The 23,696-nt window shown below is 42.2% G+C and overlaps 2 protein-coding genes across 2 annotated transcripts in view; both read left to right on the top strand.

Annotated features, from left to right (window-relative positions):
* Nucleotides 1-10,166, top strand: part of LOC115075690 (alpha-tectorin-like) — a 62,220-nt gene extending 52,054 nt beyond the window's left edge. Inside the window, exons 7-8 of the mRNA XM_029576323.1 lie at nucleotides 2,581-2,740; nucleotides 9,670-10,166. Of these exons, the coding sequence (XP_029432183.1) occupies nucleotides 2,581-2,740; nucleotides 9,670-9,848 (339 nt within the window). The 3' untranslated portion in view covers nucleotides 9,849-10,166. The remainder of the gene's footprint in view (nucleotides 1-2,580; nucleotides 2,741-9,669) is intronic.
* A 7,722-nt stretch (nucleotides 10,167-17,888) lies between these two features.
* The window catches only part of LOC115075688 (trypsin-like), a 36,641-nt gene continuing 30,833 nt past the window's right edge, over nucleotides 17,889-23,696 (top strand). The window contains exon 1 of the mRNA XM_029576319.1: nucleotides 17,889-17,943. Coding sequence (XP_029432179.1) covers nucleotides 17,907-17,943 — 37 coding nt within the window. The 5' untranslated portion in view covers nucleotides 17,889-17,906. The remainder of the gene's footprint in view (nucleotides 17,944-23,696) is intronic.

Here is a 23,696-nt window from a genome sequence, read left to right as displayed (position 1 = left end):
AGATTACTTCCAACTAACAACTATAGCCCACTGGAAATTGCACTATTTGACTCACCAAAACTATAAATCTGTCTGATATACTGCCCCCCCCCCCCCCAATACACTGAATTGGAACTGCTCACCACTTATTGAATTCTTCTTGACCAAAATATCTATCAACAAACCCATAATCATCCTAGGTGATTTCAACATACATATAGATACCATCCCCCACTCCCCTACATGTTCCTCAATCATTGACGCACTCTCATCACTAGGCCTTAGTCAAATCATCAATGGCCCAACACACAAAGCAGGTCACACACTTGAGCTCGTCTTCTTAAATACTAACATGGACAAACCACCAAACAAAAATCATGAAGATACCCTGGTCAGACCACTCTATAATCCACACAAATTTATTTTCAAACCGTAATTTTATTACAATAAAAATCTCCACCTAAATCCTTCTCATACCAACCACCTTTTCATACTTTTTTCATACTTTTCATACACTTCAAGAAAAGTTACAAACAGAACTAACAAACCTTTCAAATGCAGAGAATGCAACTTCGTCTTGGCTCATAATCACTAAAAAAGTAGCAGATAAGATAAACCCCATCATAAAGAAAACAATAAAAAATCTAAAACATCAGAACCAATGGTATAATGACAACATCAGAGCAGCCAAATGTGAACTCAGAAAAAAAGAGAAAACCTGGAGGAACAATACATCAACCTCACTACTTAACGCATACAGAGCACAATTAGCAGATTACAAAAAAAAAACCCTCATCCACAAAACAAAATACAAAAAAAAGACTTCTACTCAAATAAAATAAACAAATACCAACACAAACCAAAGATGCTTTTCAATTTCGTAAAAAGCCTAACCAAATCATTCAATGACCAATTATCATCAACTTCCAAGATCACAAGTAACGACTGCAGAATTCTTTAACGAAAAAATCAAAAAACCTCATAAAATAGCAACCTCAACAACAACTCACAAATCCAAAAAATAAAAAATTTTCAAACATTAAGTTGGCCCTACTTTGAGACAGCTTCACTGGAAATCCAAATGATCATCAAAAAAATCATCAAAAATTACAAAGGTACTAGAGGACGTGGGAAGGCCACAATTGTTGGCAGGGAATTTGCTAGCAAGACAACAGTTCAAAGCCGGCTGCCCTGCCCTCAGCCCGGTGACATCTTGCTACCTCCCTCTGTTTGGAAACCCACAAGTTGAACTACTTACTTTTCAGTGCCAAGGATTTCAGCTTTTCCTACTCCTCCCACTGCAATCCATTTGGGGACTTTTTCTGCTGTTAGATGCCAGCAGCTTCCCCTCCTTCTTTCCCCATGTCCTCCCCAGTTTGGTTTCCCCACCAGCTTTATAAATCCAGTAGCTCCTGCTTTGGAAACTCCCACATGACCTGCCCGGCCTCAAACTCTCTCTTTCCAATGCAGTCAATGCGAAACATAAATTTATTTATTTATTTGACAACTTTTCTATACCAACATTAAAAGTACACATCATATCGGTTTACATAATAACAAAAGGTGGAAATTACAATTAACAGGGATGGGGGGAGGACAACTAAGAAAGGTTAAAAAAAAACAGCGAACCTGACAAACTAAATGAAGGAGAGAAGCAGGATAGAGGTAACATGATTAACAAGTCTGGGAAGTATACAGGTTATACAAGAGTACTTGATTTACAAATGGAACTGATAAGATTACTTGGTCTAGAAGGTTGGATTACACTGATTAAGTAGGGTTTAGCAGGGTTAGAAGTTTATTAGATTGTGTAGGCTGGCGAAGGGAGGGGGCAGGGCAGTGGTGTCAAAAGAGTTAATCCGGAAAGGCCTGAACGAATGAATGAAACGAATGACATGTGTTTTATTCATGGGACTTGCTCATTTGTTTTTGTGGGCAATTCAAACAAATAAATACACAAATACATATATTTTATTGATCTTATTTATCTTGTTACGTCTATTAACGTTCGATGATTCATTTATTACTACTTAACATCTACGTTCTAATGTTCAGTCACCATGTTTAATGTAACGCCTAACCGCGACTGTTTTGTTATAATGGAAACCGATTTGATATTTGTATCTAGAATGTTGGTATATAAAAATTCAAAATAAATATTTGTTGCAGATTGGCCATTTGTCTTAAACGAATGCACATCCCTAAAATCTGGCCTCTCTATTCAAGTTTGGATTTATTCATGGTTCCCTGAGCCTTCTTGGAGGTCTAAAGCAATGATGCCATTGCTTGGGATCGTGACCACTGTTCCATGTAGCTTACCTCAATGCCTTTTAGGAAATACGTTTTTGTAAGAATGTGGGTAAAGACTTGACAGCTTTGTTTAGATTATTTGCAAGTGTGATATCTTTTATGAATTGTCCAGACTGTTGTATACAATCCTGCCTGAAAAGGAAACTTGTGCAATCTCCAAAGTCCATGTGCAACAACCTCTTTGGATAATTATTCATATGTTTGTTCAATAAAAGGTATCCCGATCTGCATAGAATCGAGATTACATGAAACAGACCTTGGATTATTTTGTGTTGGCTTTTCCCCCTTCAGGCTGGCTTCAACAGTGGAGATCAGACGCATTTCTTCAACATTCCTGGCTCCCGCACGCCCGACATCCTGAACATCAAATCCACCAGTAATGTCAATGAACCAAGTCGCTGGGTCTTCCAGGTGGACACGTTCAAAGTTCCCGGTGGCTGCACTTACAAAGGTATGTCATGTCTAGAAGAGGAGGAGCAGGAATGTATTTATTGATAGGATCTTTTATTTAAATAACTTATATTCTGCAAGGCAACAATTTCCATCTTGGATTAAAATTCTATTTGATTTGTAACATGTATTCAAAAAAAACATGCAATTAAAACAGTTAATATGATATAAAAATACTAATAAAATTATTCACCATAAGCCTGTACAAAAAGAAAGGCTTTTACTTCGTTTTTGAAATTTAAGGTAGAAGTTTAGGATGAACTGGACCAATGGTAAAAAAGTTCCATAAGGTATATTGAAGATGTAAATTGTACCTCTGATTACACTTAATATAAGAATTCATAAATCATTGTGCACATTTTTTTTTTACATAACAGGAAGTGCGAGCTGGAACATTAATTTTACAGACTTGTAGAGCCCACCAGGTCCACCGCTGCTTAACCTTCCCCAGGCCAGTTCCCTCTGAAGAATCCTATGACCAACGGAGCTGGAATATGGGCTAAAAGCACATCCGAGTCTGGAATAGTGCTGGTTCTCCCCTTCAGTACCGTCACATAGACAGCAGTTCCCTGCTATCTAGTGCGTTCCCAGCCCAAGTACTTCACTGTCAGGCCGATACAGTACAGTGCGCTCTGGCAGAACGCACTGTTAACCCGCGTTTGACGCGCTAGCTTTACCCCTTATTCAGTAAGGGGTAATAGCGCGTCAAATGTGCATCCAACCCCCCGAAACTAATAGCGCCCTCAACATGCAAATGCACGCTGATGGCCCTATTAGTTATTCCCGCGCGATTCAGTAAGTAAAATGTGCAGCCAAGCCGCACATTTTACTTTCAGAAATTAGCGCCGACCCAAAGGTTGGCGTTAATTTCTGCCGGCACCGGGAAAGTGCACAGAAAAGCAGTAAAAACTGATTTTCTGTGCACCCTCCGACTTAATATCATGGCGATATTAAGTTGGAGGTCCCAAAGTAAAAAAGAATTTAAAATTTAAAAAAAAAAAAAAATTTTAAATCTGCCTGCAGCTTGTGGGTTGAAAACCGGGCGCTCAATTTTGCCGGCGTCTGGTTTCCGAACCCATGGCTGTCAACAGGTTTGAGAACTGACGCCGGCAAAATTGAACATTGGCTGTCAAACCCGCTGACAGCCGCCGCCGCTCCTGTCAAAAAAAAGAGGCGCTAGGGACGAGCTAGTGTCCCTAGCACCTCTTTTTACCGCGGGCCCTAATTTGAATATTTTGTTTTAGTGAATCGCGCGCACAGGAGAGTGGCCTGTGTGCTCACCAGCTCTCCCGCGAACTTTACTGTATCGACCTGTGTGTGGGCAGTTCAGGGCTGGCTGCTGTGTCTCCAGCACAAGGACTTATATATATATATATATATATATATATATATATGGCAGTTCAAAGCCGGCTGCCCTGCCCTCAGCCCGGTGACGTCTTGCTACCTCCCTCTGTTTAGGAAACCCACAAGTTGAACTACACTTTTCAATGCCAAGGATTTCAGCTTTTCCTGCTCCTCCCACTGCAATCCATTTGGGGACTTTTTCTGCTGTTAGATGCCAGCAGCTTCCCCTCCTTCTTTCCCCATGTCCTCCCCAGTTTGCTTTCCCCACCAGCTTTATAAATCCAGCAGCTCCTTCTTAATCAGGTTGCCACCTGGTTCCTGGTCTTGCACCATCTCCTTTTCCCTCAGCCCCATGGCTCTCTGGGAGCTGTAGTTGTCCCCTCCCCGACCCCTAGTTCTGTCTACACTGGCTTTCTCTTTGCCTTCACTCCCCTTTAATCTGAGTAATGGGATCTACCTCCCCACTTTTTCACAGATCCCTGGTTCCTTTCCATTTTCAGAGGGAATTGCATTTTGGGACAAGAAGTCTGCGTTTCTGTGATCCCTCCCAGCCCGATGCTGAACTGTAAATTTAAAAGGTTGCAAGGTCATGTACCACCTCGTGAGGGAAGCATTTGAAGTATGCATCTGGTTGAGCCATTTTAGAAGGGCATGATCTGTGATGAAAATGAAGTTTCTACCTAAGAGATAATAATATAGTCTCCTGGGCCCACAAACGCCAGGCACTCTTTTTCTATGGTGGCATTATGGTTTTCATTCATCCCTAACTTTCTGCTGAGATAGAGGACTGGATGTTCCTCATAGGAAAACCCACCATTCTGTAAAGAGCGGGTTACAATATGGAAATATACCAGCAACAGTTCCGGTGTGGCACCCTACAGCCTGGGGAAAGTTCATGGAGCCTTTATTTTTTACTAAAGGATGCTGGATGGAAGTGGCTACAGCCAGAGGTGAGAACAGACCTCAAAGTAGCCAACCAGGTCTCCTGGAGCACTTCCTGGATGGGCTAGACCTACCCATGCAAAATTGGGTGGGTCAGCACCCAGGGCTCACCCTGGAAGTGACAGACACTTTCCATTAGGTTCAGTTGATGCCAGAACTAATACAGAAGCTAGAAAGGCAACCCACATAGGGTCCCCAGTGTGGCAGTGTGAGTGCAAGAACCCAGCAATGGTCCTCAGAGCAGGACAGCTCTGGTTCTGTACTCCAGTCACAGACCCCAGGCCCACCAGCTAGTTTTAACTGTGAAAGTGAGGGCATTTGGCCAGATACTGCCTCTATGAAAGGAGTGAATCTATGGACGTCAGCTTGGTGACACAGCCAGCAGTAGATGGTTAAGTTCACATTGGCAATGTAAAACCTCTCGAGGAGGGACAACTACCAGTTCTAACCCCATAGGAATGCTCCCATTGTGGGTGAACGTGTTCATGAAAGATTGTCCCTGGCTTGAAGATGAAGAATGGGATTTAGTGAAGCTTCACAGCTGAGCTACCCAAGCTCTGGTAGATTCAGGCAGCGGAAAGACTTATCTGGAAGGAGCTAGCCCAGAGTGGGTATATCAATCACAAGAAGAAGTCAACATTTGCCTGCATACATGGTGATCAGCAACAGGACCCAACCAGTCAGACTATATAGATGTAATCAGTAAAACCTGACTGGCTGGGTACTGTTGCTTCTATACAGTAGGAATACTTCCAAGCTTCCATACCTCATTGATCTGGGGCATGATTACTCCCACTTTGAGACTCTGTGGGGCCAGCCTATCGTCGTCAGGTCAGCCCAGATGGCATTGAGACATCTACACTGGAAGCCTCTGCACAGGATGTTGTGCCTGTGTACCACATGGATTCAAAGTTATGCAGGCCATGGTAGCAGCACCAGAGAAGAACGTTTGAGAGGTCCCAGTGCTTAGAGACTGCCGAGGACTTAACTGTTTCAAGTTTACATAGTAATATGAATCAGAGGGAACCATAGGTATTCTGGGAACCCTTAACTGATTCCCTAAAAAGAGTGGGGGAGAAGTTAAGCAACCCCATTTGAAAGTAATTCCCTTGAATTGGGCTGGAGGGATGTAGAGAAGGTTCTTTGGGACCTAGAGGACCCCATACTGACTCTACCCTCTGCAGGAAAATAAAATAGTCAGTACCAGTTCAGAGTAGTAAAGGAATATAGGAATGGTGATTTACTTCCCTGGGAGTTAACCTGGATAGACGCAGATGGTTGACCTGACGAGGTCAAGTTGAGGGGGAAGGTATGTAAAGGAGTGTATGTTAGAGCCTCCTTAAAAGTGCAGGACCAGGCACCTTAAGACAGCCCAGAGTGCAATCCTGGTTGGAAGGCATTTCCCCTGAGAAAAGGAATAAGAAAGCATGCCTAATGGGAATAAGAGGGCCCCAGTCCCAGTCCGAAGGAAGCAGGAGTTTGGCTGAAGCTTATCTGAAGATTACTGCATTTTTGTTTCCAGCGCTGCTGAGCTAAGCATGGTCTTTGTTATTTAATTTGTCTGGAAATAATAAAAGTCTATAGAACAATAGTGCAGAAGAGTCCAGTCTGATCTGTCCAAAGACTGCTTAGGCTGTCTTACAGTGTGGTGGAATGAGTCTAGATAAGTTCCTGGAGAAAGAGTCCATAAACCACAGTCATGTAGACTTGGGAAAGCTCCTGCTTATCCCTAATTATTAGCAAGAAGGACTGGATTTATTCTTTGGGATCCTACTAGGTACTTGTGACCTGGATTGGCTACTGTCAGAAACAGAATGCTTCGGCTTGATTGACATTTGGTCTGATCCGATATGGCATTTATGTTGTTTAACAATAATCATCACAACAAACACAAGTGTGCTCCAAGAAACTGCTTCCACCAGCACTGATACAGCTCTCTGTTGGCCAACACTCAAAAGGCGGTAAAAAAAAAAATTGTTTTATGATATGCTCAAGGTCACTCTCAAGTACAGAGGCACTGACAGTAATGACTTGAAGGAGCAAGCTGTTAACAAGTTAGCTCATCAAGGTGTCTGCCATTTCGAGGCCCAACAATTTGATACCAAGGCTGAACTGTAAAACAACTCATGAGAGGCTTCTAAGAAAAATAGAAAGTCATGAGATAGGAGGCGATGTCCTTTCATGGATTACAAACTGGTTAAAAGACAGGAAACAGAGAGTAGGATTAAATGGTCAATTTTCTCAGTGGAAAAGGGTAAACAGTGGAGTGCCTCAGGGAGGTTAGGGCTGTTCAGCTTGGAGAGAAGAGACGGCTGAGGGGGGATATGATAGAAGTCTTTAAGATCACGAGAGGTCTTGAATGAGTAGATGTGATTCGGTTATAGAAGGACTAAGGGGCATTCCATGAAGTTAGCAAGTATCAAAAAAAATTATTTTTTGCTCGGTGCACAATTAAGCTCTGGAATTTGTTACAATCAGAAAGCTCACCTCTGGATTAAAAAAAATCTCTCTCTTTTTCATGCTGTTACAGGGGGGAATAAACTTCCAGGGCCTGATGTGACGGGTGACTTCTTTACATATTCCCTGATGTATGTATTTTCCCCGGGGGAGGATTGTTGTTTCTGATGTGGGTGCAGTGAGTGCAAAAGAAATACTCTGCAGTCACTTCAGTAGTGCCTAAAATAAAAGTCTTTACTGCTAGCAATAGTGATGAATGGCAGAAAAACCTCAAACTGCAGCGGGACAAGGGAAAACAACCAACCACTCTCTGTTCTTACAGTCTCTCCCCTCTATCTGTGCGGGACAAGGGAAAACAACCACTCTCTGTTCTTACAGTCTCTCCCCTCTATCTGTGCGGGACAAGGGAAAACAACCACTCTCTGTTCTTACAGTCTCTCCCCTCTATCTGTGCGGGACAAGGGAAAACAACCACTCTCTGTTCTTACAGTCTCTCCCCTCTATCTGTGCGGGACAAGGGAAAACAACCACTCTCTGTTCTTACAGTCTCTCCCCTCTATCTGTGCGGGACAAGGGAAAACAACCACTCTCTGTTCTTACGTCTCTCCCCTCTATCTGTGCGGGACAAGGGAAAACAACCACTCTCTGTTCTTACAGTCTCTCCCCTCTATCTGTGCGGGACAAGGGAAAACAACCACTCTCTGTTCTTACAGTCTCTCCCCTCTATCTGTGCGGGACAAGGGAAAACAACCACTCTCTGTTCTTACAGTCTCTCCCCTCTATCTGTGCGGGACAAGGGAAAACAACCACTCTCTGTTCTTACGTCTCTCCCCTCTATCTGTGCGGGACAAGGGAAAACAAGCAGTCTCTGTTCTTACAGTCTCTCCCCTCTATCTGTGCGGGACAAGGGAAAACAACCACTCTCTGTTCTTACAGTCTCTCCCCTCTATCTGTGCGGGACAAGGGAAAACAACCACTCTCTGTTCTTACGTCTCTCCCCTCTATCTGTGCGGGACAAGGGAAAACAACCACTCTCTGTTCTTACAGTCTCTCCCCTCTATCTGTGCGGGACAAGGGAAAACAACCACTCTCTGTTCTTACAGTCTCTCCCCTCTATCTGTGCGGGACAAGGGAAAACAACCACTCTCTGTTCTTACAGTCTCTCCCCTCTATCTGTGCGGGACAAGGGAAAACAACCACTCTCTGTTCTTACGTCTCTCCCCTCTATCTGTGCGGGACAAGGGAAAACAAGCAGTCTCTTGGGTTAAGATGAAGTGGAGCTCTGTGCCACAGAGAGTAAATGCTCGCTCTCTCTCCCCAGGTAGGGCATCATCAGGTGGCTTTTCCTTTACTAGGAGATCTTCTGGATCTTTATTTATTTTACTCTGTCTTATTAGTACTCTCTCAGGATCCTCTTGAAAACAAGCGCTTCTGGCAGGAAGGAGCAGCCAAGCTTCCTCCTGGATCTACCTACCCAAAATGTTCTTTCCCCCAAAAGGAACAGAATGTAAACAATGGACTCCCCTCCTCACAGCAGTCACCACCAGTTCAGGGGCAGGTCTTCCCCATCCCTGGGCAGCTCACATGCAGGGTTCCCCACTCCCTGTGTGCAAGGAAAGGCCCAGGATCCATAAAATCTCAAAATCCCTAAAATCAGACCCAGATGAATCTTAACCAGCCAGGTTGTGGCCTGGGAAAAGAAGTCCCTCCTGACCCTGCTCAGGACCCACAGGCTGGGCCTGCAAAACAACAAAGCTAAACTTCTCTACACCTCTGCACTCTCTGAAAACCTAAAGGGACAGCCTCTCCCGCTCACTGTGCAGAGCCCCGAAATACATCTCAGGGGGACGGGCAATCCAGTCCCCTCAAAGGAGGAGCCGCGTTTGAATGGATCCTCCCTCTCCCACCAACGTACACTCTCTCCAAGGCCTCACCCAGCTCTTACTGCTCTCGGGACTGCTGTCCCCATCACAAATATATATCTCAGTTCTGTGATTTATATTTGATAGTATTTGATTAGCCAATTATCTTGGTTCTACACTGAAACATATGAAACAACATCTAGCTTTGGCAGACATCCAGTTTTCAGGGATAAATTTGCCAAGGCTCAATGTCACATGTCTTCAAGCAATAAACTTGGTGAAAACCCTGGCATCTTAGATGACCACCTTTTGCTTTTCTTTGCAGCCGATTTTGTGAAGTTCGGCACCGTTTTCTGGAAGGATGCCGCGTGCACTCAGATGTGCAAGTGCCTGGAGAGTGGGGAGCTTGCTTGCGAGGAGCATCGCTGCGCTGGATCGGAGACTTGCCAGCCCAACCTCTGGTACTTCACCTGCCAGGCCCCGGCTGAGAACCCCTGCCTGTGATCCCACACCAGGAAGCTAGCCAGAAACAGGAGGGCTGCAGATTGCTTACAGCTGTGAAATGTCATGTTTTATCTTCTGGTTGAGGGGAAATTTTAAATGGAAAATTGCTTTTAGTAATAGCATCGGTACAATGTGACTCCTTATCGAGCAATTCCTGTCTGGGTGTGTTCCACGCTGCTCACAATTAAATTATGCAGAGTGAGAACAATTTTCAAAGGCAATGTCTCTGTGATTTTTATCCCCAGAAATGGCTATTAAAAGTTACGTGGGTGAACCTATGCATTAATGCATGCTCACGTGTACATTTACCCGGACTGAGCAAAGCATTCCTGAGGGGCAGAGCTGGGGAGGATTTTCCAAGGCACATATATTTTCCTAATCATTTTCCATGCACATAATAGTACTATGTACATTTATGTGCGGGTACATTTGGTGGGATAATTTTCAAAGTGAACATACACACATACATTTATAGTATTTTGAATATTGGTGTAACTCACATATGCAGATTTTTCTCCTTTGCTTATTACTACCCCCTAAATGGTAATACTACTGTATGTTGACATTTTATAGTATTACACAATTAGAATAGAAAGATAGGACTGGAAGATCCTAAACCATCCCAGAGGATTGTTTGCCTCAGCAGCTCTTAAAAACTTCCAGTGTGAGATTTCATCACCTTTTAGTTGTTTTTTTCTGCTACTCTCTTTACAAACACTTAGTAAGATCTTCCTAAATCGTAAGGCGGCCAATTTTATAACAGCTCACATAGTGGTAAAGTCTGCTACACACCGTCTTCCCAGAAGAGTTTCAAAGCACAAGTTCACTTTGAAAATCCTCAGGTAATTGGCGGAATATGCACACAAGTTGCCTCATAGGAGTTACACCTGCTCCCAGCACAGTGCAACTTCTGCAGGGTAACTTTCAGGTGTATGCTAGAAATCACACTGCTTTCCCTCGGAGAGAGTGTGTGTGGGTGGAGGTTGGGGGGTAGTTTCTGCTTCAAACCGTGTGTGGCTGAACTGCGTATCTTTTATTCCAAAGAATTCTAAAGTGTAGTGCAATAATCTTTGGAACAAAAAAAAAAAAAGAAATGTGGCCTAGGAATAAGTCAAATCCATGAGATGAGGAACAAAGACGACATAGTTGCAGTGGAGAAAGTGCAGAGAAGGGCGATCAAAATGATAAGGGGCATGGACGGCTAAGGAAGTTAGGGCTTTTCAATTTGGAGAAAGGTGAATGACTGTGGATATGAGAGAAGTCTACAAAATCATGGAAGGACTTGAACAGGTTAATGTAAATCACTTATTTACTCTCTCAGATAATAGAAGGACCAGGGTGCACTCCATGAAGTTAGCAAGTAGCTCATTTAAAACAAATCAAAGAAAATTCTTTTTTCACTCAACACTTACAGGCCGATTCAGTAAAAGTCGCGGGAGGGCGGGCGAGCGCCCGCTTTCCTGTGCACGCGATTATTTAAATGAGGGCCCGCGGTAAAAAGAGGCGCTAGGGACAGTACCGCGTCCCTAGCGCCTCTTTTTTGACAGGAGCGGCGGCTGTCAGCGGGTTTGACAGCCGACGCTCAATTTTGCCGGCGTCAGTTCTCAGACCTGCTGACAGCCACGGGTTCGGAAACCGGACGCCGGCAAAATTGAGCGTCCGGTTTTCAACCCGACAGCCTTTTTAAAATTTGTATTTATTTTTTTAAATTATTTTTTACTTTGGGACCTCAGACTTAATATCGCCATGATATTAAGTCAGAGGGTGCACAGAAAAGCAGTTTTTACCCCCCCCCCCGAAACTAATAGCGCTATTAGTTTCGGGGGGGGTGGGGGTGGGGGGGTGTTGGACGCGCATTTTCGACGCGCTATTACCTTACTGAATAAGGGGTAAAGCTAGCGCGTTGAAAACGCATGTCCAAACGCGGGTTAACAGTGCGCTCCACCAGAACGCGCTGTACTGTATCGGCCTGATAGTTCAGCTCTGAAATTCTTTGCCAGGGGATATGGTCTCAGCAGTTAGTGTGACTGGGTTTAGAAAAGGTTTGGATAAGTTCCTGGAGGAAAATGCATAAACTCCTATTAATTAATAAGCAATAGTAGCTTGAGATTTATTTAATGTTTGGGTACTTGCCAGGTACTTGTGACTTGGATTGGCCACTGATGGAGACAGGATACTGGGCTTGATGGACCTTTGGTCTGACCCAGTATGGCATTTTCTTATGTACTTCAAATCAACCTGCCAGAATGCCTCTCCTTAATGCATACAAAAGTACATTTGAAACAGGGTAAGGCCCTGAGCCCGGGAAAGTTTTAGAACTGCTTCTAAGGCCAAGTCCATAAGCAAAACCCGTTAGCACTGTCTGAATTTGCAAGAAGGCTCCTTGAATAACCACATAGTTGTAGTTGCTACCTTTAAGAGAAACATGGGATGACCTGCATGGTGTGCAGATACTTTCAGAAGAAGCTTGCTGGGCAGACTGGATGGACCAGTTACTCCTTTTCTGCTGTCATTACTATGTCTTAGCCATTTACCATGTTTTATACATGCAAATGCCTTTGAAAGTTAATCCTTTTACTTCTTGTTTTGCCCCCAAGTGGAAATTGAAAACTGATAACCCTGTTCCCCCCACCCACCTGAAGTATATCTATCAAGTCATCTCTCAGTTTTCTCTTGTTCAGGGTAAAATAAAAATAAGTGAATAAACTGACTGGTGTATCCAGAATAACCTAGAATCAGCATACAAATATACACCCCACTTTTTTTATATGCAAACATTTTTTTGAAGACTGTATACATTTTTTATCTTCTGCTAAATCACCTTTCAGTCTTCTATTCTTTCTTAACTTATACCCAGCCCACTGCCATCATGAGAAAAAAACATGGCCACGTCTGCCAGCTCTGCATGAACCAGCGTTTTGTACTGGAAGCCTTCATGAACCCTGATGAGATAAGTTCTAGAAGTGGTTTGGACATTGCAGAGTTTGTGAAAACAAGTGCAGGCTGATTTTGGATGTAGCAATGGGTAATGGACATATTGTGGGGGTTTTTTTTCCCTGTGATTGCAGCATTAATATGCATCGCTAGAAGTGGTCAGAGTCACATTATGCGGGCGCGCTGTCTGAGGTTTCTTTCACCCTATGTTTCCATTGCTGTAGATATTCTAAAGTTATGTGTATGTTTGGCTACATGTGGGCTGTGCATAAGTTAAGAAGAAACAATAGAGGACTAAAAGGTGAATATAAAGTGATTTAGCAGAAGATAAAAAAATAAATAAAATCTTCAAAAAATGTTGTACATAAAAAAGTGGGGTGTATATTTGTACGTTGATTGCAGGATAAAATAAACCCAACTTATTTTCATATGTCATTATTTGGACCTCTTATAATTTCTGGTGCTGTCCTCTGCACTTTCATTATGCTCAAAATATTCAATAAAGGACTCGTTGATGTTTAGTTGACTTGGAGAATTATTTCAGGCATCACATATGTGATATTCCTGTTAACACATCCAGTAAGGTGAGGTTTTTTTAAATAATAAAATTACATTTTATTTTGTAGTCAGTTACCACCATGATTTTTTTTCTACAATACTGCGAACCAGCCAGTACTTTTCTATATTATATATATAGTTTTAATTTTTCCTTTTCAAGTGTTGTTGCAGTTTGGTGATATTTTTTTCTGAGAAGAAATCATGATCTCGACAGGGGTAACTCTTAGGATCAGTTTAATCGATGAGGTCCAAATTCAACCACTATGTGGCTTGCTTAGATAGCTGGATATATTCAGCCGATCAAATTTGAGTTGATAATTGGTGGGAGAGCACTAATGAAATCTACTGCAATAGTTGACCAGATAGGTGGATAAACTTAACGTCAGGACAGGTCTACAAGCTGACCAGAGTTATTGGCTAACTCAGCTCCTCCCTTTTACGCCGCTGGAACTCCCCTAACTTATCTGGCCAAATGGTAACTGGAGAAAAAAGGTATCTGGTTAGACTTTAGCCAGATAAATGCGCACATATTCGTTATGCAGATATCTTCTGAGTTATCCAGTTAAATGCTTCTGAATATTGACCTCCCCATGGATGGAAGAGGTGTGACACGTACAAAATATGCAGATAATACCAAGTCGGGAGGAGCCCCCGGAGGATAGAGCCACGTGGAAAATGATCTTGACAAACTGGATAAATGGTCTTAATTTGTCAAGATCATTTTTAACTCAGTCCAATCCTCCAGGGACTCCTCCCACCATGGCACGTGCACAGTTTGTATGTTTCTTTCTTCATATTGACTATGCCAGTCCTAAGAACGACACCTGGCGAACCCTCATCATTGATAGCTACTCTTTCCAACTTATGTACCAATGTTGTGCTTGTGAACAGAAGGGTGTTAGATCAGTTTAGAAGGTTTCTGGTATTTAAAAGGTTTTGATTCTTGCAGTGTGATCAAATTTAAGTCTTCTTTATTTGGAGGTAGATATTCAAACGATTTATGTGATTAAAAATGTCTTTTACCAGTTAAAAATTTCCCCACTGTCCAGTTATATTTTGTGTGAACAAAATTTTCAGTTTAGCCAGTTAGCAAGATATTCAGTGCTAACTTGTTAAATTTGTGTGGATATACAATACCCTATCTTAATTCTGACCACACATATTCTGTGCCATCTGCTTCAGCCAGATACTCAGCTTCACATTAATCAGTTAGGTGCAGCAGAAAATTTGGATATAAATAACTAAGGTACATAAGAACATGCCATACTGGGTCAGACCAAGGGTCCATCAAGCCCAGCATCCTGTTTCCAACAGTGGCCAAGCCAATCCAGGCCATAAGAAGCTGGCAAGTACCCAAAAAATAAGTCTATTCCATGTTGTTCCATTCCCCTTATTTTGGTAGCCCTTCTCTGTACCTTCTCCATCGCAATTATATCTTTTTTGAGATGCGGCGACCAGAATTGTACACAGTATTCAAGGTGCGGTCTCACCATGGAGTGATACAGAGGCATTATGACATTTTCCGTTTTATTCACCATTCCCTTCCTAATAATTCCCAACATTCTGTTTGCTTTTTTGACCGCCGCAGCACACTGAACAGACTATTTCAATGTGTTATCCACTATGACACCTAGATCTCTTTCTTGGGTTGTAGCACCTAATATGGAACCCAACATTGTGTAATTATAGCATGGGTTATTTTTCCCTATATGCATCACCTTGCACTTATCCACATTAAATTTCATCTGCAAATTGAGCTGCATTGATACCTGTAAGCGACTGGTTTAGTTTATTAATTTAGTATATTATATTTAATATGCCACCTTTCCATATTACAAATCATAAGAACATAAGAAATTGCCATGCTGGGTCAGACCAAGGGTCCATCAAGCTCAGCATCCTGTTTCCAACAGAGGCCAAAAACCAGGCCACAAGAACCTGGCAATTATTTATTTAACACTTTTCTATACCGACCTTCATGAAAAAATTTCATATCAGATCGGTTTACATGTAACAAAGGGTATAACTTAAACAAGAACAATTCACTAGAAGCGGAAGTTACATATAACAAGGGTAGTTAACTTGGAGGCTAGGCTAGTCAGAGGTATAGGACAGTGTAACTGAAGAGAACTAGAAAAGGCAATGAAACAAAAGAAACGGCGGCTTAATTATCATACTAAATGACTTTATCTGGGTGGCGCACAAGGCAGATTTGGGTGAGAGGTTTATCATATGATTATATTACTTGTCTAGTGAATGAAGACAATATACAGGAAAACATTACAGAGCATTTATTAATGGTATTGTATAAATTAAGAACAACCTTCAAGAGTAAAGCATGCATATAGACAATCATACGGCAATCTTATAGTGATGGGTAGAGAGGACTATATTTTCTCGACCAGAGTCCCTTTCTGAGAATCAGTATAGGCAAGTATTTAGTTCGGCAGATGTAGGGACATTTGTTTTCAGTTTTTAATTTATTTTTTCTGAGAATTTATCAGTGATTATTACAACAAACAAAAATAATCAGTGACAAAAATGAGTCATTTCTTTCCATTGATTTTCTCCCATTTTTGTCTGTGGTAATAAACACTGAAACACTCTCTGTAAAGCAAAATAAAAACTGAAAATGCAGATCCCTAGGCATAAGCAATTTTAACTCCAGTATATCAAAAAGTGGGACTTCTATGAATAAAGTATAGCAGAATACCAAATATTTGATAGGCCAGTATTTTTGTTAAGATCACTAGATTTGTTTTTGTCCTAAATATTAGTTAAACTAATATTAAAAAGGAGGTCTCAATTTTTTTATTCTGGTTTTTTACATACTTTGATTAGCATTTAAAATGTATCTATTTTATTTACCCAAACAAATCAAAGCAGTTTTCACAATAGATGCATGAAGTGCAGGCTGTAATTTATTTAGAAGCTTTTTTATACCAGTATTAGTGTGAACATCATATCGGTTTACATCAAACTGAAGATAGAAATTACATAGAACAGGGTGGGATGGGATAGCAGGGGCTAAGAGAGAACTGAATAAATGATTAAAGGATAGGCAGAAAGAGGAGGAACAAATAATGCATAGTAAATAACTGGATTATATCATTACATGAAAAATGACTTAAAAAAACAAACAGCTGGGGGAGTGGTATGATTATGTGGTAATAGGTTTCAAGGTATAAATCACAACAAGGTAAATAATCAATGATAGCATGACAAGGTAAGTATCATATAAAGAATAATTATCGATAAGGGGATGCATGGGGAGAAGTGGAGGAGGGTCCTATTCTGGGTATACCAGTTTAAAGAGCCAGGTCCTTAACTTTTTTCTGAATTTATTGTTACCGGGCTCAAGGTGGAGTTTGTTCCAATGGGCGGGGCCTGCAATGGACAGCACGCGATCTCTTGTGCCTTTTCGATGGAAGGGGTATGGAGCATGCCGTTGCGGTTAGTTCGAGTGGGACGGGTGGATTGTATGAAATTAAATAGCTCGTCATGGGCAAGTACCAAAGCTCTTCTCTTTACATAATCATTCACCTCAAAAGATATTACACAAACCCAACAAAATGCTTGCTTATTTTGTACCAAATTTTATTTATTTATTTTAACATTTTTCTATACCGAACTTCATGACAAGCTTCATATCAGACCGGTTTACATGGAACTTAGGGATTAACTGAGAACATAACCATATAACAGGAAGGCCGAGGCGCAGTTACAAATAGCAGGGCGAAAGAACTTGGGGGCTAGAGTAGCCTGGAAATAAAGGACAGAAAAAACTAGAGGCTGAGAAAGAATGTCTATGTTGTGGCTGGACCGGGCATTTTAGCCGATTGGGTTGGGTGTTGTACTGTTGAGGTATTAGAACTTAAGGGTAGGCTTGGATGAAAAGCCAAGTCTTGAGTTTTTTTCAAAGGTAATCAGGCAGGGTTCCAGTCTTAGATCAGTAGGTAGGTTGTTTCAGATGATGGGGCCAGCTGTGGAGAATGCCCGTTCTTTCGTGGAGGTTAGTCGAGCGGATTTAGTTGGGGGGACTTGAAGGGTTCCTTTGTGTGCCTCTCTGATGGGTCTTGTGGATGAGTATAGTTTGAAAGGGAACTGAAGGTCTAGCGGTAGTTAGTTGTGGATGGATTTGTGGATTATGGTGAGTGCTTTGTGCAAGATTCTGTATTTGATAGGTAGCCAGTGTAGATTTCTAAGTATAGGAATGATATGAGTTCTCCGGTTGGTGTTAGTTAAGATCCTGGCTGCTGAATTTTGGAGCATCTGTAGAGGTTTGGTGGCAGAGATCGGGAGTCCTAAGAGGAGAGTGTTACAATAGTCCGTTTTGGAGAACAGTGTTGACTGGAGGACAGTTCTGAAAACCTGGAGATGAAAGGCTACACATTTCTTGTGGTGTAGCCTTTCAGCTGGAACCTTGCACAGACCAAACAGGAGCTGAGAGGGTTCCCCTGCCTTCCTTCCTGTTAATTATTGACCTTTTTATCTAATTGGTGGGAATAAAGCCCAGGCCGAACCCCTCCCTCGAGACCTGCATTAGAACGTCTCACACCACTGGAGATGCTGAAAGTTACTGTGCTGCTGCTTCTGGCTGCAGGTAACCCTCTTACCGCATAACGTTATATTATTATTACCTTCTATTGCTCATATTAAAATAACTTTAGGAAAAGGGTCACCACGTGTGTACGTTTTGAGCAAATAACATTTTATTCATAGCTTTAAGGCTGGCGGCTGTTAGAATCACTAATAATATGAGGTTTATTATTATTATTATTTTTTTAGATAGCTTTTGCACAAGGAAATCTTTTAGCTCATACATGCATTTAGTTTACTTGGACACACACAGTAACAGTAATATTGGTTTTGCCTGCTTCCTTTTTCAAAGCATTTTGGGAATGATAGAATTCTTTTTTGTACCTGGTTCTCGGCAGGGTACGATACCTTTCAGTGACACACACACCACCTAAGCAGTGTATTCCCAAGAAGCTGGCAACTACCAGAAGAGAAGCACTGGGTCCATCATATATGTGCACACTCCTCTCTGATGCAGGCTGTCTGCAGGGAGATTGCTGGCATTCCTACAAGCGGCTCCTTGAGTTTCTGATCATTTTTATTCGGCATAAGTGCTTCTCCGAATGCTTCCTGCCGCAGTAATACAGAAAGCTATTATCAGCTAGCAACGTGTGCTGGTCCACAGCTGGTTGCTGGCCTTTCAGTTCTCACAGAAGTTTCCTTGGACTATTAATTGATAAGCAGCTGTGTTTGAACATGGACTGGTAGCCAATAATCTTTTCAATGTGCTGTGAGTGTTTGGAGCTTATCTGAAATTAGGTAAGGTATAACTGATCATACCTTGAATTTTTCCAAGAGCTTGGCACAGATCCAATGTGCACTGTACTAGATCTATCAAGTTTTCTATACTGTCATTAAGACAAGCCATCACTCACAATGGTTTGCAAATTATAAAATACATAGAATAAAACATACAGTAGGTGTGCAGCATATATGCAAATGTTTTAATCCACATGCAAGGGTGACCCAAAAGTGTCTGCAGTCACTGGAGCAAGAGTACAGCTTTTTCCCCCAGACATCCCCAGTGTGAAGTATCTTTTAAAGGAGAAGAATATGCAGAGGAAAAATGTTCATTCATTTGTTTCCTAGGGCACCGCCATTTGGCTCATTAGTTTTAAATTAAAAAAAAATAAATAATAATTTCTTTATTTCATTTGTTTCACATTAAAAGTTAATGGGGGAACCACTGCATCCTATTTTGGGCTCCAAAATTGGGGTTCTCTCATCAGTTACTATCTAAATATTTCTCTCTTTTTAATGAAACCAAAAAATCGTATTATTCACAAAACATTCAATATGCAGATAATAGCCCTGAGAATTATTTTTAATTGTAAATCGAAGCCAGATGACAGTTACCCAATAAAGTGGTATCTTTCAAACCTGCGCACACGTATGCACGTGTCAGCCCGCACCCAGGCTCGCAGCTATTTTATAACTTGCAAGAATATATGCAGACATCTTATCAAATGCCTGGCCACATGAACACGTGCGCAAGTCTGCACGACCGCTGTGTCTACTGCATAAATCGGGGAATTTTAAAAGGGATACATGCCGATGCTATTCCCAGTTAGACCAGCTCATCCCCAGTTTACCCAGTTGAGACAGGACCTCCAAACCATCCTGGTTTAATAGCCTAACCCTTAAAACCCCGCAAATCTGCCTCTATTTTTAATTTACATTTCATCCATAGCAGAAAGTTACACAGGACAGAGGGGGCCTCAGCACACGTCCGATCACATCATTATTTATGTGCACATCTCAGGTTCACATCCTTAAACGTCCAAGCCCCACCAGGACCATCCCTATGCCCTGCCCCTTTCTGAAAACCTTTGAGATTTGGAAGCAGCAGGCAAACCAGGCCCTGGGTCTAGGGCACCAATCATGAGGGAGTGCGAGCCATGTGGGGACCACAAGTGGTGGCGCCAAAGAGGAGTGGAGATTCGGCAACCTTCAATGCTGTTTGCTGCTGCTGGCGGCCCCGCATGGCTTGTGCCTCCTAACGGGGGTGGCATGACAGGGGGGGGGGGGGGGCTGCAAAGCAGAGGTGCCTAGAAGGCCTAGTCCCCTTGCACCAGCGTTTCATGCAGGGGTCCAGGTGGCTCTTAAACTCCTCTCGGCACTAATGAACCCAAACGTATTCACGCATCCCCCAACTGATGCGCCTGCCTGGCTTTTAAAATTCACCTTTAACTGCACCTGCTGTCAGCTGTGAGGATTTTGCCATATACTTTAAAAATCTCATAACAGTTTGATTCTGATGCTTTCTTCTCAGCAGGTTGATGGGAAGAATTAGAGGAACAGAGATGTTTAATATAATTAAGAAAATAAATGAATCTTCTTGTCCATTAACCCTTGTGCTTCTTCTTTGCATGACAAGAACTAGCACCTTCAGTTATTCAAATTATGAAAGGGAATTAGCAAGGGTTTTGAAACAGGCTTCTATTCAGCCCATTTTAAAAGAAACCTACCCTTTATCCATTAGTTTCTGCAAATTGTCCTATAATCCTCTCTCCCGTTTTTACTAAAAATTGTAACTGTGGTACTAAACCAAGAGAACCGCCGCATGCACATTTTCAGGCATTCACAATCTATAAATGGTAGAACATTCGGTAAAAGTTATCACAGCGGGTGGAAATTTCATGTCTATCATTTATGCCGACCTTCAATTTCTGATAATCTGCCCCCTCTCCACCCCCTTCAGTTTTCCTCAAGATATTGAAACACCCTAGAACAACCAGCCATACAGTGCACATGTACTTGTACATTCAGTGTCCGCTTGTGATATCACATGGCATGGAACCTCTGCTAAATACACAGATCACTTTGTATGAGCTGCCGAGTGAATGTTTTCATGCACGTGAGCTTGTACTGTACTATTTACTGTAATTTACTGACATCCGATGCCAACGTCTGCTATCTCATTGCTTAGATTCTCTGCCACATACACAGATTACTTTTTTTTAATGAATGTCATTCAGGTTTTGAGCCACTTATCTTCTGTTTATTTTTCATTTCTCTCTTCTCATTGTCCCCTGCAAAAAATGAATTTCTGGGTGTGTCTAACTTTCTGCTGCGAAACAGAGTTGATAAGTTTGATCTGTTTGCTACAAAGCTGGCCCATAAGAATGCGCCATACTGGGTCAGACCAAGGGTCCATCAAGCCCAGCATCCTGTTTCCAACAGTGGCCAATCCAGGCCATAAGAACCTGGCAAGTACCCAAATACTAAGTCTATTCCATGTTACCATTGCTAATGGCAGTGGCTATTCTCTCAGTGAACTTAATAGCAGGTAATGGACTTCTCCTCCAAGAACTTATCCAATCCTTTTTTAAACACAGCTATACTAACTGCACTAACCACATCCTCTGGCAACAAATTCCAGAGTTTAATTGTGCGTTGAGTAAAAAAGAACTTTCTCCGATTAGTTTTAAATGTGCTACTTGCTAACTTCATGGAGTGCCCCCTAGTCTTTCTATTATCCGAAAGAGTAAATAACCGATTCACATCTACCCGTTCTAGACCTCTCATGATCTTAAAGACCTCTATCATATCCCCCCTCAGCCGTCTCTTCTCCAAGCTGAAAAGTCCTAACCTCTTTAGTCTTTCCTCATAGGGGAGCTGTTCCATCCCTTTTATCATTTTGGTTGCCCTTCTCTGTACCTTCTCCATCGCAATTATATCTTTTTTGAGATGCGGCGACCAGAATTGTACACAGTATTCAAGGTGGGGTCTCACCATGGAGCGATACAGAGGCATTATGACATTTTCCGTTTTATTCACCATTCCCTTTCTAATAATTCCCAACATTCTGTTTGCTTTTTTGACTGCCACAGCACACTGAGCCGATGATTTCAATGTTTTATCCACTATGATGCCTAGATCTCTTTCTTGGGTTGTAGCACCTAATATGGAACCTAACATCGTGTAATTATAGCATGGGTTATTTTTCCCTATATGCATCACCTTGCACTTATCCCACAATTCTTTATTTTTATATGATTTATTTATTTATGGCACAATAGATGGACAGCTGTTCCCGACAAGATCCAGGTGCCAAATAGTGCAATTCATGGTTCCTAATCCAGAAAAGTACAGCCAGAAACAGAAAGAGAACAGACGGAAGTCAAAGTGCCTCAGAAGATAAATCAGGATGAGCAGATAGAAGGAAACATTCACTGGCGTACGTGTTGCTGGCTGTTCTAGAGAGGGAGCACGTGTGCAGAAAATCTGAATAGGGTGGGGGATAACATTTTCAGAAATTGGAGGTCATCATATAATATTATTATTAATTAGTGATGATATGCAAGGTGCTGAGGTCACATCCTCTGTCACTTCACACTAATACATTCCATCCCTAGCCTTTCTGGAAAGACGATCAGATGTTAGACCTAAATCTGTGCAGTGACTGGAGCAAACAGAACAGTGGGCATAACCTTCACAAAATAAAAAGCATAACTAATTCATACTAGGGGGGGAAAGGGGCTGGGGGTGTGTGTGTGCTGTAAGGCAAGAACTGTAACAGTACTAAACACAAAACTGCATGCAATAACTGTAAGAACATAAGAAAATGCCATACTGGGTCAGACCAAGGGCCCATCAAGCCCAGCATCCTGTTTCCAACAGAGGCCAATCCAGGCCACAAGAACCTGGCAAGTACCCAAAAACTAAGAAGATCCCATGCTACTGATGCAATTAATAGCAGTGGCTATTCCCTAAGTAAACTTGATTAATAGCCGTTAATAGACTTCTCCTCCAAGAACTTATCCAAACCTTTTTTGAACCCAGCTACACTAACTGCACTAACCACATCCTCTGGCAACAAATTCCAGAGCTTTATTGAGCGTTGAGTAAAAAAGAATTTTCTCCGATTAGTCTTAAATGTGCTACTTGCTAACTTCATGGAGTTCCTCCTGCTCCTTCTATTATCCGAAAAAGTAAATAAGATCGGTCAAATGTCTCAGTTGTCTCCTCTCCAAGCTGAACAGCCCTAATCTCTTTAGCTTTTCCTCAGAGGGGAACTGTTCCATCCCCTTTATCATTTTGGTCACCCTATAAGGTTATTCATTATAAACAAATCATAACTATATGACAGTATTACATTAACCCTTTGCATGATCCATTCGCAAGATTGTCTCTTACACATTAATACTCATGCTGTGCTGGACATGGCTTTTGCAAGAATCTGAGCACTGAAGTATTACAATTATCCACGTTTGATATATTAAATTGTGGTTTTGAAGATGGAACTGCCTTTGATACTTTGAACCATATTACAGTGCTTGCCTGAATAGATAATATTGGTATATTTGGCATAGTACCTCACTGGTTTTCATGATATCTTTCAGACCATATACAATAAATCAGATTTGGGTGAAATGAGTCTGCCTGGCAGGGGCTGATGATAGGCATCCCTCAGATGCCTATCGTCAAAATGGCCGGCGCCATTTTGCAATACGGCAATACGATTCGCGTGCAGGAGGTCGCTTCCGGACCCCCGCTGGACTTTTGGCAAGTCTTGTGGGGGTCAGGAGGCCCCCCCAAGCTGGCCAAAAGTCCCTGGGGGTCCAGCAGGGGTCCGGGAGCGATCTCCTGCGCTCGTGACGTCGGGGGACAGGAACCAAAATGGCGCCAGCGCTACCTTTGCCCTGTCATATGGTAAGGGCAAAGGGCCACTGGCGCCATTTCTATTAACGCAGCCGTGGCCCGAGAGCGGGAGATCACACCGGGACCCCAGGTAATTTAAGACATTTTGGGGGGGTTCGGGAGGGTGGGGGATTT

The sequence above is a fragment of the Rhinatrema bivittatum genome, chromosome 14 (assembly GCF_901001135.1).
Source record: "Rhinatrema bivittatum chromosome 14, aRhiBiv1.1, whole genome shotgun sequence".
Classification (NCBI taxonomy): domain Eukaryota; kingdom Metazoa; phylum Chordata; class Amphibia; order Gymnophiona; family Rhinatrematidae; genus Rhinatrema; species Rhinatrema bivittatum.
Note: the sequence above shows the minus strand (reverse complement) of the source record. Positions and strands in the feature narration are given on the sequence as shown.